Genomic DNA, 20932 nt, shown 5'->3' with positions numbered 1-20932 from the left:
ATGTTATACCTATACTTGCTTCTAAATAATAAAGATCTGAAAATTCCTTCTACAGCCATACCACCCTGAACGTGCCCCATCTCATCTGAAAATTCCACTGAGTTCATGATTTATCTCATAGTCATTTTTAAAATTTATATTTTTCTGAAGTAACAGAAGTTAAAACAAAGTCTTCATTTGAGAAATTTTAGTAATATTGTCATCTAGAAACAGGTAAAACTATTGCTCTTGCAATGACTATTATTTAGCACAATCATCTTAAGGCAATACTTTAAAATTTAATTCCTGTTCATAGGACAATAAAAAGATGAGGCAAGAAACAATTTTTCAGTATTGGTATTCATGTTAGTCTGTTCTCACACTGCTATAAATAATTGCCCGAGACTGGGTAATTTATAAAGTAAAGAGTTTTAATTGACTCACAGTTCAATTAGGGAGGTTGGGGAGGCTCATGAAACTTACAATCGTAGTGGAAGAGGAAGCAAACACGTCCTTCTTCACATGGCAGTAGGAAGAAGTGAAGAGCAAAGTGGGGGAAATCCCCTTATAAAACCATCGGATCTCAGGCTAGGTGCTGTGGCTCACGCCTGTAATCCCAGCAGCACTTTTGGAGGCCGAGGCAGGCGGACCATCTGAAGTCAACAGTTTGAGACCAGCCTAACCAACATGGAGAAACCCCGTCTCTACTAAAAATACAAAATTAGCCGGGCGTGGTGGCACATGCCTGTAATCCCAGTTACTCAAGAGGCTGAGGCAGGAGAATTGCTTGAACCCGCAAGGCAGAGGTTGTGGTGAGCCGAGATCGTGCCATTGCACTCCAGCCTGGGCAACAAGAGTGAAACTCCGTCTCAAAAAAAAAAAAAAACCCCATCAGATCTCATGAGAACTCACCATCACAAGAACAGCATGAGGGTAACCGCCACCATGATTAAATTACCGCCCACTGGGTCCCTCCCACAACACATAGGGATTATGGGAACTATTAACACAATTCAATTTGGTGGGGACACAGCCAAACCGTATCAGTATTACAATACAATATGTAAACCAGATGCTTTAAACCATAAAACAAATTCAGATTTTCTTTCCCCTGGAATATAAATAGCACTACAGGGCTTAATCTATACAGTAATAAGAGTTAAAGTGAAAATTTTCCAAAGCACTAAAAAGAAAACATACTCTTTATATCTGCCTTTTGTAACATTGTTTTGTATATCTGGTTTTCCATATCAAAAGTCTGTAAACTTTGCATTAACACTATAATCTACAATAGAAGCTTTGTAAGCATCTGAAAGAGAATGAAATAGTAAGTCAACTCTGATATTACTGGGTTGTTCCACACATAGTTAAATAAGAATATCGATCCTTCCAAAAATCTAAGGGTAGGCCAGTTGTGGTGATTCATGCCTGTAATCCCAGCACTCTGGGAGGTCTAGGTGGATGGATCGCTTGAGGTCAGGAGTTTGAGACCAGCCTGGCCAACATAGTGAAACCCTGTCTCTACCAAAAATATAAAAATTAGCCAGGTGCAGTGGCATGTGCCCATAGTCCCACCTACTTGGGAGGCTGAGGTGGGAGAATCACTTGACCCCTGGAGAAAGAGGTTACAGTGAGCCAAAATCTCACCACTGCATTCCAGCCTGGCTGAGTCTGTCTCAAAAAAAAAAAAAAAAACAACTAAGTGTAAAGAAGAGGGCTTAACTATTTGAGAAATAAACATCAAGGTCTGCCATGATTAAGCTACCTTCTTAAAAAGCATTAATGGATTACAATAGTTTCAACAGTTTACATGGTTTTCACTCCTTAAGTTCAATGAAAATTGCATATATTGTTTTTACTCTTGAACACAGTGGTTTATACTATATCAGGGTGGTTAGTCACAAGAAAGACACAAACACAGAAAGGATAACCTTATCCAACTTCAGTATTATTTTAGTAGTAATGTGTATAAAATCCAACCACTGCTTGGGTGACCTTAGGAAAGAGCAAGCTTAAGAGATGAAAACATTTACACCTTTTAATTAAATTATACTGTCACCACATAAAAGTGTGAGGTTCAACATTTGTTTTCTTAAAAACAGAGCACTAAACAGTTTAATACAGGACCTAACTGATGGCTAAGATGTTTCTAAAAGGTATGCAGAACCCTTAAGACTATACTGCATCAAGGAGTTCTTTTGAATGATGGTGTTATAATTTACATTGAAATGCCACAACAAAATCTTGATAAAACAAGATATAGGAGAAATAAAAATTGATTTCTGAACCAAATGTGTAGTACCTTACCCTAGAGTAAATCACTGGGAAATATAGGCAGAAAACAATTGCATATTCAAACTGGAAAGAGTCAGAGCACATATGCTTTTAAAAATAAACTTCAAAAAACTGTTCTATCAGTTTAGGTTTTTTTTTTTTTTTTTGAGCATGTCTTTTCTAAATAATTCTCACTTATCATTCCAGAAAATATAACAGTTTGTAAGAACTCATGCAAAAATGTTTCTCTAAGGCCATGAATTGGTTTGCTAAGTTGCATTGTTTTATTCAAGTAAAAAGCCCTTCTAGAACAAGGAGTCTGTAGAGAAAACCAATCACCTTCAACTCTCGGGCCTGTACACCTGTTAGGAGTTCTGTCACTCTGAAAGCCAAAAGATAGAATGCTCATTTGAGCATTTGCAAAATGTTCTCTATTTATATTTTTAAAAATCTAATACATGTAAGTTTTTCTGGCAGATTCTTTCTGTATGTTACAAAACAAAACATCAAAAGCTCAAAGTAAGATAAGAATCCCTTTTTCTTAGAAAGGTCAAGCAGATCCTTCTTGACATCATGTCTTTTACACAATGGCATATTGTTCATATAAAAGGTCTCTTATCCTATAAAAATCTTGACAAAGGCAGCCTTCTAATCCAATGCGTCCAGTTTCCGTCTAGAAACCAAATAAAAAAAATTCTTTAGTACATTTTCTATTCATTAATATGCAGACATAAAAACTGAAATATATGAAATAGATTATGATTGGTCAGACACAGGTTGCTCTGATTCACAGCATATGGATATAATACTGAAGTCATGAATTTTACATAGACACATAAATGTCAGAGGATTCAAATAATTAAAATTTACTATAAAATTTTATACCATTTCTTCAAGAGTCTTTCATAAGCCTTCAAGTCAGTAAGACTTCTGTAAGCCTTTGAGGTCATGATCATGAACATAAATTACTGATCTTCAGTTTTGTGAAAATACCAATCAAGAATTACAGAATTTCAAAATGACAAGACATCAGAAGTATGTGTTCAATTCAGCCCTTATTGAAAACACACTTACTCTGCGGACTGCTACTTGATTGTTGCAAACAAGTACACCTCCTACAAATTCAGCTTGAATCCCCTCCCGTAAGAGAACTTGCTTGAAGTCTGACAGTCTTGGTTCATTCATAAAAACTGACTGATGTCCAGGAACCTTAGGTAAAGTCAAAGGGGAAAGAATAACTTCAAGTAAAACACCAGACATACAACTGTACTGAATAAAGTAAAATACTACATGATCTCTAAGAGATTTTCTATTATTCCCTGAAGTCCTCTGACAGATCATTTCAAGACTGCAAATCACATTCCAAGTTGTTATTCTACATTTTACCCCATTATTTAACATTACAATGCCCTTCACATTTTCTGTTTCACAATCAGTTTTGTTAGTCATGCCTCATCATAACAGAGATGTTTGGTAATGCTATGCTCTTCACTCATCCACTTGCCTAACGGGATTAACTAGAGTGCCATGGGCAGGACTGAACCAAAAATTCATTTTCTAGATCCCAGTCATTTGCTTACTTCAAAGGACAATTCCTCAACCTCCCTCATCCCATTTTCCCTGTCCTCCTTCCTCAGAGCAAATGCAATGGATGCCACAGGTTCTACAATCAGTAAGGAAAGTGGTTCTTGCCTAATGCTGCTGCTTTCTGCTTTAACATTACTTTGAAGAGCTTTAGCTTTAGCACAGAAGAAAAAAAATTCTAATTCCTCCTCCCAATTTTGAGGGTTGTACTAGAAGGGAATCTAGCGACAGAGGCTGTCTCTCTATTCTTAATTTCATAGTAGGGCTGAAGACATCACTTGACATGCATGTAAGATTCATAGTTTTAGTATTTTTCCAAGTTTAATTACCTAGAATCTTTGCTAGTTAACTAGATACCTCTCAAGAATATGTAAATGCTAGATGAAATTGTACGTACACTTAATTAAAGATTTCTAACTATATCAAAACCAAAAGTTATTTGAACTGAATGAAACATAAAAAAAATGGAGTGTATGACTTTCGGCTGGGGGCGGTGGCTCACACCTGTAATCCCAGCACTTTGGGAGGCCGAGGTGGGTGGATCACCTGAGGTCAGGAATTCAAGACCAGCCTGGCCAACATGGCAAAATCCCATTTCTACTAAAAATACAAACACTAGCTGGGCCTGGTGGCTCATGCCTGTAATCCCAGCTACTTGTGACACTGAGGCAGGAGAATCGTTTGAACCCAGGAGGCAAAGGTTGCAGTGAGCCAAGATCATGCCACTGCACTCCATCCTGGGCAGCAGAGCAAGACTCCATCACAAAACAAAACAAAACAAAACAAAACAAAACAGAAAACACACCAGTATGACTTTCTTAGAAAACTATAAATCTCCAGACTGGAAGCAGGCAGGTGATCTTCACAATCATCAAACTTAAAATTTAAAAATCCATACCAAAAAAACAAATCATGAAACAATTATGTACCTTAAAAGATTTGTTAAAGATATGTCATTCCTTAGCTGTATAGAATTGATATATACACAAAGACAAACACGCAGAAGCACGCTGCAAGTTCTCTTTTTTAAAAACTCCAAAATCAGCCCAAATGTGAGACATATTTTATGTTCCAGACAGGGTCTCGCTCTATCATATAGGCTAGATGCAGTGGCACAATCGTGGCTCACTGTAGTCTTGAACTCCTGAGCTCAAGCAATCCTCCTGCCTCAGCCTACTTAGCTGAGACTCCAGGCGCATGCCACCATGCCGGCTAGGTTTTTGACAGGGTGTCACTATATTAATCAGGCTGATCTAGAGCTCCTGGCCTCAAGCAGTTCTCCCACCTCAGCCTCCCAGAGTGCTGGGATTACAGGCGTGAGTCACTGCCCCCAGCTGACACATATTTTAAATGGTTAAAAATATAAAAGGTTCCACAGACCCACTTAGTTTTGGAAGGGGGAAAAAAGAAACCAAAAGACACGAAAACTAGAAGGATGACAAATTCAGGAAGAAATCAAAAAAGCACATGCTTTTTTTACCTCATGAGGTGGCAACGGTTCCAAAGTAGGAATGATTTCACTTTCTTCACCTGTTTCTTTTTCATCATCTCCGAACAGACTTTTCATGGCCTTTTGTTGTGCTATAACACTAGAATCTGAGGGAGCGTCCACTTGCATCTCTGAGTCTTCTCCATCATCCTTTAGTTCTCCTTCTTCTAAAATAACCCCTGTGTCCACTTTGGAAACTCTCATATCTAAGACACCATCTATCCAAGCTAATTCAGCATCTTTTGCCTTACAAAACTGAAGAGAGCTGACAAGTGAGTCTTTTAATCTCACCTAGATATGCAAAGGAGGGGGAGAGAAATAAAACCCACAGAATACAGATTAACAAATTAAATATAACCTATTATCATTTTCTGCCTCTGGTAATATGTTAAAATTGGAAAATCTTTCACTCATCTGAGCCTCACAATGACCTGCAATGACCTCATTACCTTGCAGATCATTGGGCCCCTGCCTACTTTCCAAAACAGAGATTCTTAACCCTGACTACAAAATGGAATCACATGGCAATTAAAACAAAAAGTATATCAGAGCCTCATATCTAGTGTTTCTAACATAACTGGTAAGACTAAGACCAGAACACTGAATCCCTCTGACCCTCACAAAGCTCCCCAGATGATTCTCATGTGCAGTCAAGGTTGAGAACCACTGATCAGTCCCATCCTCTAGTACTTGGCATACTTCACTAGGTACCGAACTGCTTGTCCTTTCAGAATTTCACATCTCCATATTCTTGGAAGGGTGCTTCTTCTTACTCTGCCCAGAATAAATTTCCTGCCTGATATGTGCACATCCATTTCTTCCAGATATAGACATCACTCCAGCCTTAAACTGACACCATCTCCCATTACCAGACAAAGTTTATCTCTCTACTGCGCTAGTCCTATATTCGGCATCCGTCTCCATTTGTTCCAATTAGGAGTAGAACCTTGATATCCGGGAATTCTTCTAAAACTTTTTAATTCTTAAACAATCATTTTCCTTACCTCTGTACTTTTGCAAATATGGTTCCCTCTGCCTAGAATGCTCTTCCCCCACTTTTCTACTCCGTCTGTCCTGATAACCCATCTAAACATCAGTTAGGATTAGTTATCACTTCCTGCAGGAAACCTTTTCTAAACCTCTAAAGGTGGGTGGTTTCCCCTCTTAATACTCTCATAGTATCCTATACTTCTTCTCAGAGTCACAACAACGTGATAAATGGTATTTCCTTGTTCTAAGCCCCATACAGTATCAGGACTGCTAGGGCAGGAGACCATCCATGTCTGTCTGTCTCACACATCTCTGTATTTCTAATGTTACCTGTCCTAACCTGCCACAAAAAGTACTTATTTCTACTCACTGGCAACTCCTGGCATGTTTACCTGGTAGATGTGAGTTTCACTCGTGGCATCAACTGTTTCATGCAGCTTTGGCATGTATACTTTAATATCTTTCCCACCAAAGGCGCGACAGCACTCTGCCAGATCCTGACTGGCCTCTGGTGGGCCATGGACGATGATCAACTGTCGTGGTTTCATCTGATTAATGATTTTTTTAATGGAATCCCCATCAGAGCGTCCTTCATAGTCTATGTAGGTAACCCGGGCTCTGTAATTAGATATGATTATTCAAGGTAACTTTTCTCATAATTCTAAAAAAAAAAATGGCTTTTATCATGTATATAACATATAACACTAGGATTTGAGAAATACACATGTGTTATAGTATCTGTATGATTTATCTTTATTTATTTATTTATTTATTTTTTTTCTGAGACTAGGTCTCACTCTTTTGCCCAGGCTAGAGTGCAGTAGCATGATCTTTGCTCACTGCAACCTCTATTTCCCAGGTTCAAGCAATTCTCCTGCCTCAGCCTCCCAAGTAACTGGGATTATAGGTGTGCACCACCACGCAGGGATAATTTTGCATTTTTAGTAGAGATGAGATTTCACCATGTTGGCCAGGCTGGTCTTAAACTCCTGATCTCAAGTGATCTGCCTACCTTGGCCTACCAAAGTGCAGGGATTACAGGCATCAGCCACCATGCCCAGCCCTATCTGTATTATTTAGATCTTATCTACACCCAAAAATATATACTAAATGATATTACTGGACAAATTTTGTTCTCTGATGACTTAAAAAAAACTCCAAAATGATCATTTACTAGTACTATTTAACTAAGTAGAAAGCGGGGGAAAAAGGTTTCTAACTACTTCAGATCACAACAGTATTTTCCAGACATTAGGGTCTTAGAGTTGTTTAAGTCACGGAGTATATTTTATGAAACAAGCAGTGACTCAGAAAAATTAAACTGTGAGTTACACTATTCCCTTTCACCTGCTTACAGACTAAAAAGGCCAGAAATAATTTTTCTTCATATAAATGGACAATTTAATGTTACAATTTAAGTACACCCCTCACCACCAATTCAATTACTTTGGCATTCAAATACCATTAATGAAGAGAAAATATCATGCCACCATATTTCGCAAGTCTCTTCATACAAAAATAAATTAAATTTTAAAAGCACAAACTTACTAAAGAATATTCAGAAATTTCGCTTGAAATAATGTAAATTATATAATTCAAATGCTTGAAATTTTATCTTATAATCTATTTTCAAAATGTCACAGAAGCACTTACTTTATTTCAATAGACTCTGTTGTAGAAATACATTTAGTAGGAACATCAGATAAATCCTGATCCATGGGTTCATCTCCATTTGTCAAACCAGATTCTAATTTGCTTTTTTCTTCTTCAGTAGCTTGAAGCTCTGGCACCAAGAAATCCTCTGGTCTAAATAATAAGTCTCTAATTAGAAGCAGTAAAAAAGCAAGCTAATACTACATAACATATATAACTAGTAGGCGGCATAATTTTTGCAGTCCTCACATATCTCAAGATTTAAATATACATTTCATCCAAAGTCAATGAAATTTGATATCAATTACCAGATGACTGTATGTATTGCATTTTTTGTTTTTTATGAGATGGAGTCTCGCTCTGTCACCCAGACTGGAGTGCGGTGGCGCCATCTTGGCTCACTGCAACCTCTGCCTCCCCGTTCAAGCAATTCTCTGCTTCAGCCTCCAGAGTAGCTGGGATTACAGGTGCCCACCACCACATCCGGCTAATTTTTTTGAATTTTTAGTGGAGACGGGGTTTCACCATCTTGGCCAGGCTGGTCCTGAATTCCTGACCTTGTGATCCGCCCGCCTCGGCCTCCCAAAGTGCTGGGATTACAGGCGTGAGCCACCACACCCAGCCTGTATTACGTTTTTCTTTTTCTCTCTTTTTTTTTTTTACACAGGATAGTAGTGTTTTCAAATTTGCAATTACAACATGTGATTGCAGTTGTTTTTCTAATTATGAGTATAGATTTTGTAAATTTTCGATGGTTTCACTCATGCTATATCATATTCCTCTTAATCTCATAAAACTTGTATAATACTTAAGACATAATCCATTGGTAATGCAATCACCAGTCATCCAAAGTTCTCTCTTTTTTTTTTTGAAGATAGAGATGGGGGTCTCACTATATTGTCTGGGCTGGTCTCATACTCCTGAGCTCAAGTGATCCTCCCATCTAGGCCTCCCAAAGTGTTGGGATTACAGGTGTGAGCCACCATGCACAGCCCCAAAGTTCTTCCTATTCTACATCTTCCTCTCTTTTTAAGTGGGGAAAAAAAGTCTTGATCATGTGATCATGTTTTTAAACCTTTACACAACTAAGTCATAAAACTGCCAGTTTTCTCCTAATATTCTCTGTTTCTCAGCATCTCTATTTTTATGTTTCAAGTTACAAGTCTTCTGTGTCTTCAGTCTGAGGTACTCAGAAGCTAACCACGTACATGTGACTAGAAAGATCAAATTCATGAACTGAAAAATGATAACACAGTTAATACCTCCAATTCGCAAGAGAGAAAAGTTTGTTTTGCTCACATACTTGATAATCTCTCCATATTCATCCCATTTAATTCTTTCTTCTGGGGCAGGAAACATAGGATAGGACTTTTTTGCCTGTTTGAAAAAACTTCCTTTACGACTGCCTTCACCTTTCATCATCAAGTCATGCTTCGTCTTATGAGCTGATGGCTGGTCAATATCTTCCTCAATGTCACTCTCATCACTGGAATCTATATCTGCCCTAGGAGGATTTTAGAATAGATCGAGGTCATAAAGTTTCAAAGATATTTTAAATTAATATTTATCTATTTATTACTGAATCAATCCTCAATATTAATAATTCAATGTTAACTCAAATGATAATATACAGTTATGTCGGTCAACAACAATGGACCACGTATACAACAGAGGTCCCATAAGATTACTGTACCTTTTCTATGTTTAGATACATTTAGATAAACAAATACTTAACATTGTGTTACAATGGCCTACAGTATTCAGTACAGTAACATGCTGTACGGGTTTGTACCCTAGGAACAATGGGCCATATCATAGACCCTGGACACACAGTAGGCTATACCATCAAGGTTTGTGTAAACATTTTTCCTAATGTTTGCATAATGACTAAATCCCCTAACAACACTTTTCTCAGAAGGTGTCCCCATCATTAAGTGAAGCATGACTGGAATAACATTCAATATTATTGGACTGACATTTTATAAAACATAACAAATAAATGCATAATAATATTAGCACTGACAGGATCTGGTATTCTAGACATTTGAAAGATGTCTGTAACAAAATTAAGTCTTATGAAAACTTAAAAATATTTTTAATGAAACATTTAAGTCAAAGACACACTCTTCTTAAATTGCATCTATAAGTTTGTAATCCGTCTGAAAATGACTCACTCTTTTGACTGCTCAAGCTTTTTGGCAGCTTCTTTCTTTAGTTTCTCTTTTTCCAAGTATTCCTCAAGTTCTTTCCCTTCAAGCTTCACACGTTTCCTCAACTAAAAAAAAGTAACAGATGAAAGGAAATGTTAATATTAGGGGGTTAAAGCAGTGGGATATGAGATACACCGCATCTCTAAATTGCTCTGTCATCTTTAAACTGATGTTTTTCCTCTGAAATTAATCAAGTTTCCATTACATGCAATTATAGGTCCTACTTAGATTAGTATTAAAATTGAGCTGTCACACATCATCTAGAATGGGTTTAATTTACATCAAACTGGTTGGTCAGGCACAGTAGCTCACACCTATAATCCCAGCACTTTGGGAGGCCAAGGTGGGAGGACTGCTTGAGGTCAGGAGTTCAAGACCAGCCTGGGCAACATAGGTTGACTGTCTCTAGGAATAATTTAAAAATTAGCTGGGAGGCTGGGCACGATGGCTCACACCTATAATCCTACCACTTTGCGAGGCAGGAAAATCACTTGAGTTTGAGACTAGCCTGGGCAACATAATGAGACTTCGTCTCCACAAAAAAAAAAAAAAAAAAAAAAAGCCAGGAGTGGTAGCACGCACCTGTAGTCCCAGCTACTCAGGCGGCTGAGACTGAGGATCACTTGAGTCTGACAGAGCAAGACCCGGTCTCAATCGATCAATCAATCAAACTGGTTAAAAATCCCCAATCAGGAAAAGAAAATACAGATAAGCATTTTTATAATTTGGAGTAGGTGAGGCCCAAAAGCCATAACAAGAAACAAATAAATGCAGCAACATGAATGAAGAAAATCTCCCTTTGACATTTTAAACCTCATAAAATAAGAAACTGTAAAGAAAAACAAAAAAGAAACAGAAAAATATCTTTAGCACTGTGACCAACAAAAACTATTTTTTCCTAAGAGCTCTTCCAAATGAGTTAAGAAAAGGATGATCAACACATGAAAAAGGACAAGATACTTAGAAAGGCAATTTACAAAATAAGAAAGACACATAACTACTGGCCATGAAAAGACCCTTAACTTTACTAATTTCTGAAAAGTACAAAATATAAAAAACATAATTGTTTTCATCTATGAGATTGGCAATGCCATACATGGGAAAAGAGCACCTTCTTCCATTGTCTGTGGGAAAATTAGTGCAACTATGTTAAAAGGCAATTTGCTAACATCTAAAAATAAAAATTTATCATTTGACACAGTATTTCTACTTCTAGGAATTTATCCTACTGAAACAATCACAAATGTGTAAAAAAAAAAAGTACATCAGTATATTGCAGCAATGTTTATAATAGTAAAAAACTGGACAAAATTTTAAAATCCATCAAAATGGAATGATTAAATCAGTAGTTCTCATATATTTATCTCAGGACTACCTAAGACTCCTAAAAATTAGAGAACTCCAAAGAGCTTTTTGTTTTTGTGGGTTCTATTTCTGAATGTCTACCTTATCAGAAATTAAAACTGAGCAATTTTTAAAATATTTATGTTCATTAAAAAATAATAAAACCAGCCGGGCATGGTGGCTTATACCTGTAATCCTAGCACTTTGGGAGGTTGAGGCAGGCAGACCACCTAAGGTCAGGAGTTCGAGTCCAGCCTGGCCGACATGGTGAAACCCTGTCTCTACTACAAATACACAAAGTAGCCGGGCATGGTGGCACATGCGTATAATCCTAGCTACCCAGGAAGCTGAGGCAGGAGAACCGCTGGAACCTGGGAGGCGGAAACTGCAGTGAGCCACGATCGTACCATTGCATTCCAGCTTGGACAACAGAGTGAGACTCCAGCTCAAGAATAAATTAATTAATAATAGTAATAGGCCAGGCACGGTGGCTCATGCCTGTAATCCCAGCACTTTGGGAGGCCGAGGCGGGTGGATCACCTAAGGTCGGGAATTCGAGACAAGCCTGATCAATATGGAGAAAGCACATCTCTACTAAAAGTACAAAATTAGCCAGGCGTGATGGCACATGCCTGTAATCTCAGCTACTAGGGAGGCTGAGGCAGGATAATCACTTGAACCTGGGAGATGGAGGCTGCAGTGAGCCGAGATCGCACCATTGCACTTCAGCCTGGGCAACAAGAGTGAAACTCTGTCTCAAAAACAAAATAAATAATGATAAAACCACATGCCAACATTAACAAATTTTTACAAAAAATAATTACATTTTCCAAAGCAAAAAAAGATAGTGTGAAGAACGGCATTATTTTATTTTTTTGAGACAGGGTCTTGCTCCATTGCCCAGGCTGGAGTGCAGTGGTGCAATTATAGCTCACTGCAGCTCAATCTTCCAGCCTCAAGCGATCCTCCCACCTCAGCCTTCTGAGTAGCTGGGACTACTACAAGCACGCACCACCACTCCCAGCTAATTTTTGTATTTTTTTGTAGAGACCGGGTCTTGCCATGTTGCCCAAGCTGGTCTCAAACTCCTGGAGTCAAGCAATCTGCTCTCCTCAGCCCCCCAAAGTGCTGGGATTACAGGCATGGGCCACTGCACCCGGCCAATAGCATTATTCTATATTTTTTCAAATCTCTTTAACGTCTAGCTCAACAGAAGACAGCTGGATTCTCACATTTGCTTCTCCATTCACTCTCTTGCAATATGCTGTTTTGGTTAAAGTATACGAAGAAAATCCAGGCTTACACACACGTATAGTTGGAAAGGGAAAAATATGTAAATAGTCCTTTCATGGATATTATTCTTCGATACTACATTAAAACTCAGAAAGTGGTAGTTTCTTAAAGGTTAGTTTTAATGCAGAACCTGAAACCATACGGATAGACTTTTTGTACTCTGTTACATTAAATTTTTTTTTTATGTATCTTACACTCTGTGGGTTTTTTCTTCATTTTGAGACAGGGTCTTGCTCTGTTGCCTATGATGAGTGCAGTGGCATGATCACTGCTCACTGCAGCCTCGAACTTCCGGGTTCAAGCAACCCTTCAACCTCCCAGCCTCCTGAATAGCTGGAACCACAGATGTGCACCACCATGCCCAGCTAATTTTTTATTTTTTGTAGAGACAAAGTCTCACTATGTTATCCAGACTAGTCTTGAACTCCTAGACTGAGGCCATCCTCCTGTCTTAGCCTCCCAAAGTGCTGGGATTACAGGCGTGAGCCACGGTGCCCAGTCTGTACCTTAAATTTTGAATGGATCTTTTAATTTGTGCATTATTTTGTCACATACTTAATTGGTTATTTAGAATATACTAGTTCACCAGGTTATCCAGATCTTACAAATGTTGACAATATTTTTAAAATCACATTTGCAAATATCACCACCAATCTTATCAGAAGTCTTTTCAGTTTAAGTTGTCAATCTCACAGTGCTGGGTATAAGTTTTCCAAAATTCTAAATTTTCATTTGAAAGTTAGAATTTTATCAGATTTAAGCCACCAAATGCTGTCAATTGTTTTCTTTAGAGTGACAGGCTCAATGTATTAATTTCCAAGAAAATGTCTGCCAAACACCCAAATCTGAATGACCCTGTCATTATTTCACATAAAAATGGTGTTCCAGACTGGGCACAGTGGTTCATGCCTATAATTCTAGCACTTTGGGAGTCGGAGGTGAGACGAATTGCTTGAGGCCAGTTCGAGACCACTATGGGCAACATAGCAAGACCCAGTCTCTACAAAAAAGAATAAAAAATTAGCCAGATGTGATGAAACACACCCATAGTCCTAGCTGGTAGAAAGGCTGAGGCAGGAGGGTCACACGAACCCAGAAGTTCAAGGATGTGGTGAACCATGACTGTGCCTCTGTACTCCAACCTAGGCAACAGAGACCCAAACTCAAAAAAAAAAACCACACACACACACAAAACAGGGCCGGGTGCACTGGCTCACACCTGTAATCCCAACACTTTGGAAGGCCAAGGCGGGTGGATCACCTGAGATCAGGAGTTCGGGACCAGCCTGGCCAACACAGTGAAACCCCACGTCTACTAAAAATATGAAAAAAAATAATTAGCTGGGCATGGTGATGCACACCTGTACTCCCAGCTATTTGGGAGGCTGAGGCAGAAGAATCACTTGAACCCGGGAAGTGGAGGTTGCAGTGAGTCAAGATCACGCCACTGCACTCCAGCCTGGCGACAGAGCGAGGCTCCATCTCAAAAACAAAAAACAAAAACAAACAAACAAAAAAAGTGTTCCCAGAAAAAAGTGGCTAGTTTAACTCACGACTCAAATAAACATACAAGTGTTTTTCTTGGAGACAGTCATTGTACTTTTAGTACACAATGCAAGTTCTTTATTAATACTTCCTATCTTGTCACCCAGCTTTTAAAAAATCTTTTACTAGGCCAGGTGCAATGGCTCATGCCTGTGATCCCAGCACTTTGGGATGCTGAGGCAGATGGATCACAAGGTCAGGAGATCAAGACCATTCTGGCTAACCCAGTGAAACCCTATGTCTACTAAAAATACAAAAAAATTAGCCAGGCGTGGTGGCACACACCTGTAGTCCTAGCTACTCAGGAGGCTGAGGCAGAAGAATCGCTTGAACCCGGGAGGCAGAGGTTACAGTGAGCTGAGATCATACCACTGCACTCCAGCCTGGGCGACAGAGCAAGATTCATCTCAAAAAAACCAAGAAACTTTTACTAAAAGAACTTAGTAATATTAGTAACTTTTACTATTCCCTCAAGGACATTTTTTTTCTTTTTTATAGAGATAGGGTCTCACTATGCTGCCCAGACTGGTCTCAAACTCCTGGCCTCAAACAATCCTCTCACCTCAGCCTCCCAAAGTTCTGGGATTACAAGCATGAGTCAGTATGTCTGGCCCCTCAAAGATATTCTCTTTCAAATTTCTTTTGTTTAATATACCTTTATACTTTGTAGAGGCAGTCTTGCTATATTGCCCAGGCTGGTCTGAAGCTCCTGGCCTCAGGTGATCCTCCTACCTTAGCCTCCTGAAGTGTTGGGAATAGGCATAAGCCACCACGCCCAGCCTCTGAAGGACATTCTTAAGTGAAACTAGCCTTTTTTTTTGTTTTTGTTTTTAAATGACAAGTGTAGGGTGGTGAAAAATGCAGTGACTACTAGTGGAGTTTTAGGCCAAAGTGTAAGGACTTTATGCACCACTGATCTTACTCATCAGTATAAATGTAGGCACAGTGAAAAGGCATATATCATCTTACCAGTATTATAAAAAATAGCTTTGGCCTTGTGGACTCCCTGAAAGGGTCTCAGGGACTCCCAGGGATCCTCAAACCACACTTTTGAGAACCACTAGATTAAATAATCACAGTACACATATACAATGTACTATTATAAAATTACTAAAAAGCATTCATTTATTTATTCAAAAACATTTAAATGTTTATAATATACCAGGTACTATGTAAGGTAGATCTATATCTTCTTACATTGTTCAAGAAGGACTCAAGTGAAAATACAAGTCTCACGATATGTGAAATATGTGACAATTTGGTCCCATCTCTTTCTCTCGCGCACTCTCTCTCTCACTATATATATACACATACACACACACACACACACACACACACACACACGTATTTTTTTTGAGATAAGGCCTTGTTATATTGCCCAGGCTTGCCTCAAACTCCCAGGCTCAAGCAATCCTCTTGCCTCAATAGCTGGGACTATAGCCACATACCACCACACCTTGCTCCCATCTCTCTTCAAAAAAAAACAAAACAAAACCAGATATTAGTATATCAATAAGAAAAAAAAATTCCAGAATATATATGCTTCAAAAATGTCAATAGTTATGACAATTAAATGCAGTATGTAGTCACGGATGGGAACCTGGACAAAAAAGGAAAGGGTAATTATAAAGGACAACGTGGTCATCGGTAAAAGGTGAATGCTGAATGGGGTCAGTGGATGAAATGGTAGGATGGTATCGATGTTGATTTCCTGATTTCAATGGATGTAACATGGTTTTGCTGGAGATTGCCCTTGTTTTCAGGTAATACACACTGGCAATATTTAGAGATAATGATGAAATATTTGTAATTTTTCTTCAAATGGTTCAGAAAAAGTAATATTTTGTCATGTGTATATAAGTGATAAAGCAAATCCAGTAAAATGTTGACAATTGGGGAATCTGGGTATAATATTTTGTAACTTTCCTGTATGAAATTTTTTCAAAATTAAAAGTAATGAAAAAAAGGGAATCTTTCTGAGACTATTCTAGTTCAGGGGCTGCCCAGTGGGGTAAGGGGAGGGGAGACAAGTAACAACAAAAAAATTAAACCAAAATCAGATTATTTTCATGTCTAAAATAAATGGGTGATTTACATGTTTAAGGCCAGGAGCAGTGGCTCACACCTGTAATCCCTGCACTTTGGGAGGCCAAGGTGGGAGAACTATTCGAGGCCAGTAGTTCAAGACCAGCTTGGGCAACACAGCAAGTTCCCATCTCTATAAAAAATGTTTTTAATTAGCTGGGCATGGCGGCACATGCCTGCAGTGCTAACTACTTGGGAGGCTTAAGCAGGAGGCACGCTTGAGCCTAAGAGTTCAAGACTGCAGTAAGCTATGATCAGGCAACTGCATTCCAGCCTGGGTGACAGGGAATGACATGACCCTGTCTCAAAAAAATAAGAAGTTAAAATAAAAAAGTAAATACATGTTTATATCTGGCATCTCACATTTGCCTAATAACTTATTTGAAAATAAGTTTCATTCAGAAAATAGTGGGTTTTTTTTTAAAACAGTTAGCAACCTACACAGATGCCTTTGACCCACCAATAATCTTTAACAAAGTCTTTACCTCTGTGATTTAGTTTATGCCTGTTGCTATAACAAATTTTTCTATCTTATTTTTCATTTAAAATATATAAGATTAATAGTTTATTTAGAAACAGATTTCTAGAATAACCAACTCTAAAATATTTTTCTTCCTACTCCTTCACCGTATTACCTCCAAGTTACTCCTTTTTCTGATCCAAATCTACTCCAACCTATGAATCCTTATTCGTTGTTCATTTTTGCTCTTTCTAAATGAATAAGACTTGACTTAGAAGGGCATTAGATAGAGATGAAAAAATACCATACTTGGTAAACTTTTCTTGTCTAACACAATCAGAAATCTGGTTTATTCCATATTCACTTTTTTGATCATTCATGAATTCAACCAATGCTCTTACTGAGGGCCTCCAACATGTCAGGCACTGTTCTGGGTGCTAAAGATACCGAAAAACAAGGGCCTTTTTCTCATGGAATTCAAATTCTAGTTGATGGTGGGAAGAGGAAGACAACAAACAAGGAATACATCAGATGGTGACGAGTGCTAGGAAAAATAATTCAAGTAAGGTGATGGGCAGCTAAACCAGGCAGGTATTTTAAATCTGTAGTCAAAGGCCTACCTGAGAGGGTAGGCCTCAGGTTTAACCTGAGACCTAAATGACCAGGAGCCAGCCACACACAAAGCCAGGAAAGAACACTATAGGCAGAAGACCAGCTAGTGCAAAGATCCTGATGCACTGTAGGGCACAGAGAAAGTGGAATAAGCTAAGGTCAAAAGGTAAGTGGGGATTAGATCATATAGGATCTAAGAAGCCTGCGTAAGTAGTATGGATGTTATTGAAAGAGAAGAATGAAGGCTTTGGAGCCATTTAAGCAAGTGAATGACATGAAATGATGAATGTTTAAAAGATCTCTCTGGGAGTTGTTATCCAATCGGTACAGAGTTTCAGTTTTGCTACATGAAAAAGTTTTAGAGATCTGTCATACAACAATGTACATATAGTTAACGCTACTGTACTGTACACATAAAAATGGTTAAGACAGTGAACTGTATGTGTTTTTTATTGTTTTTTGAGATGGAGTCTCGCTTTGTCACCCACGCTGGAGTGCAGTGGTGCAATCTTGGCTCACTGCAACCTCCACCTCTCAGGTTCAAGCAATTCCCCTGCCTCAGCCTCCCGAGTAGCTGGGATTACAGGCGCCTGCCACCATGCCTGGCTAATTTTTTGTATTTTTAGTAGAGACGGGGTTTCACTCTGTTGGCCAGGCTGGTCTCAAACTCCTGACCTCGTGATCTGCCCGCCTCTGCCTCCCAAACTGCTGGGATTACAGGCGTGAGCCACCACACTCAGTCCCCTATTTCTTTTTTTACATTTCTATTTTTTACCTTAGTTGGCTCTGCCCAACACGCTATAGAAATATTCTATTTCTCGATCAGGGTACAGACTAGACAGGTGCATTCAATTTGTAAAAATTCATCATGCTATACACTTAACGTAGATTTCAGTATATATTATACTTCAGTGAACATTTTTTAAACTTCAGATTTTTGGCTTGAATATGTGGGAAGTGCTGCATTCTCTGAGATAAGACAGAAGAATAGTATTGGGAGTAGGGGAAGAATAAAAATTGTTTTGGATGTGATCAAGTAGAGGGGAAACTGCTAGATAATGAAGATGGGAGGGATAACTGCAAAGGAACTATCACTAAGAAGGTGAGCAAGAAAAGGTCCCTGAGCATGAGCATGAGTTATTAAAAAGATCAAAAACTTAACATTTGATGTTTTGGCTGTTTTTCATTTCTTTAGCATGCTTCTGAACATCACCGTCTATCTTTTTTCCCAAACTTAAACCATTTTTCTTTTACTAATTCCTCAAATGATTTATTAGACCCAATTTAATTTCTAGTAATTAAAATTTTCAAATTCAGTATTTCCTATCTGATGAAATTGTTTCAAGTATTTCTTAGTTCTTTTAACCTTGTATTTCCAAGCTACTAAATAACCCCAAAGACACCATTTTACTTTGCTATGCTTGCTCAGAATCCTGGCTCAACAATTCTATAATTATAGTACATATATCTCAGATTTTAGTTACTGATGTTATGCTTTTCTTAAGTAGAGTTGGAAGACAGATATCCCTACCACATAGCTTTTAACAAACTAAACTTTCCTTAAAATGACTGCTAAGGGCCAGGTGCGGTGGTTCATGTATAATTCCAGCACTTTGCAAGGTGGAGTGGGTTAGGGGGAGGGGGAGGGACAGCCTGAGCCTAGGAGTTCGAGGTTACAGTGAGCTATGATGGTGCCACTGCACTCCAGGCTGGGTGACACAGCGAGAGTCTATCTCTAATTAAATAATTACATGAGTGCTACAAAGACAAAATGAGAAGCAGCTTTATGATACTGCTTTATGTTACAGCTTTACGTTAAGGTTTAGTCACCTACACTTTTGCAACTCTGGCAGTTATTAACCATCCCACTATATCAAATGCTACAAACTTTAATGATATACTAGTTTTGAAAAATCGATAGAACTGATGCACTGGTTATTAAGCAAACGATCTTTGGGTATACTAGTCATTGAGCTAATTGTCTTGTTCCTATAACAGGAGATAAGGCAGCAAATGCAGATGCAGATCAAGTTAGTATATTTAGTGGTGGAAAGATAAAGGAATTCCTGACTCACTGCTTCCATTTCTATGTTAAGTTTGAGACAAGATCATGTGCTATGAATGAAGGCTGAGAGTGAGCTGTAGGATCTTTGAGGAGAAAGAAGATATAAAATTGCCTTACAGTGAGAACGGGAACATCCTACCGAATGCTGAGTACTGGTGTAGGGTCCCCTTCTGAGATGTGAAGTTATGCATGTGAAAACAAATCTGTCTACACTGTAGTGTTTAACTTCAGAAACATAAAGCGGCTTAAGTACAGGCACGCACCAAGCAAATGGTTTAACTAAGGTCAAAGCCTTTCCAGGCGACTAAAACAGAAGTGTAAGAGAGTTAAAGGTATTTGCAAAATTTTGATTAATTGTGAACCACTGAGTTTAAGGCTGGAAGGATGACAGACAGTATAGAGGTGAGGTTCGTGAACTGAAAGTCCCAATGGAACCGAAGAGCTGTTGTCATGAGAATAACAGGGAAAGTCAGCTGTAAATTCAGAATGAGATGCTTGGAGACTGTTCGGCCAAAAGAAGGTTACAGGCATGACCACAGGAACAGATAGCATGACAGCAGGAATGGATGTCTGAGGTAAGATGAAGGAAAAGATTAAGAAATAAGGTGTCAAGTAACTGAGAAGAATTGGACAGATCATACACATGGATGCTAAAGTCAATGAGAATAAAGTCCTGAATACAAGTGGACAGGAAGACTGTGAATCAGGGTCAAATGGTGAATGAGTTACAGAATGACCAAGAGATCATTAAATGTCAGAAACAAGGAGGGGTCAGCATATCAGCAGGTCTGAAGGCAAAAACTGCAAATGGAAGATAAATAGCTAGGAAGCTGCAATACAGAACAAGGAAGACATGTACTCCATTCAAAGTACATGCAACACTGAAAGAAAGAGTAATTACTTCTGGAGGCTACAGGATAAAGAACGTCTTTAGGAAAGAGTCTGATTTAAATTAAGCAAGAGACAGGAAAGGAACCTTTCAGAGACGGAGAAAACACTGTATATGCTTACCCTCTGGGTAAACTAGAGGGTACCAAGGAAAAGTTTAAGAATGAGAACTTCTTTTGAGACCACCCACAGCAATACAATGAGACGTCTCTACAAAAAATAAAAATAAAAAAATAGCCAGGCCTGGTGGCACACGTCTGTGGTTCCAGCTACTTGGGAGGCTGAGGGAGGAGGATCCTTTAAGCCCAGGAGTTTGAGGCTGCATGGAACTATGACAGCACCACTGCACTCTAGACTGGGTAACAAAGCAAGACCCCATCTCAAAAAAAATGAGAACCTCCAGTTAAGGAACTCTGAAATTTGTGCTGTTAAAGGCTCTCTTCTACAGTAATTTTTTTTTT

The 20932-nt window shown here is 38.6% G+C and overlaps 1 protein-coding gene across 4 annotated transcripts in view; it reads right to left on the bottom strand.

Annotated features, from left to right (window-relative positions):
• Positions 1 to 1189: 1189 nt before the first annotated feature.
• The window catches only part of CPSF2 (cleavage and polyadenylation specific factor 2), a 41240-nt gene continuing 21497 nt past the window's right edge, over positions 1190 to 20932 (bottom strand). For 2 of the 4 annotated variants that reach the window (XM_025392322.1, XM_025392319.1), the window contains 7 exons: positions 10144 to 10244; positions 9273 to 9473; positions 7970 to 8122; positions 6709 to 6934; positions 5318 to 5617; positions 3328 to 3462; positions 1190 to 2926 (listed from right to left, as the gene is read on the bottom strand). In XM_025392322.1, coding sequence (XP_025248107.1) covers positions 2834 to 2926; positions 3328 to 3462; positions 5318 to 5617; positions 6709 to 6934; positions 7970 to 8122; positions 9273 to 9473; positions 10144 to 10244 — 1209 coding nt within the window. In that variant the 3' untranslated portion in view covers positions 1190 to 2833. The remainder of the gene's footprint in view (positions 2927 to 3327; positions 3463 to 5317; positions 5618 to 6708; positions 6935 to 7969; positions 8123 to 9272; positions 9474 to 10143; positions 10245 to 20932) is intronic. The other 2 variants (XM_025392320.1, XM_025392321.1) reach the window with 2 other exon arrangements.

This window comes from Theropithecus gelada, chromosome 7b (assembly GCF_003255815.1).
Source record: "Theropithecus gelada isolate Dixy chromosome 7b, Tgel_1.0, whole genome shotgun sequence".
Lineage (NCBI taxonomy): Eukaryota > Metazoa > Chordata > Mammalia > Primates > Cercopithecidae > Theropithecus > Theropithecus gelada.
This window is presented reverse-complemented; position numbering and strand designations above follow the sequence as displayed.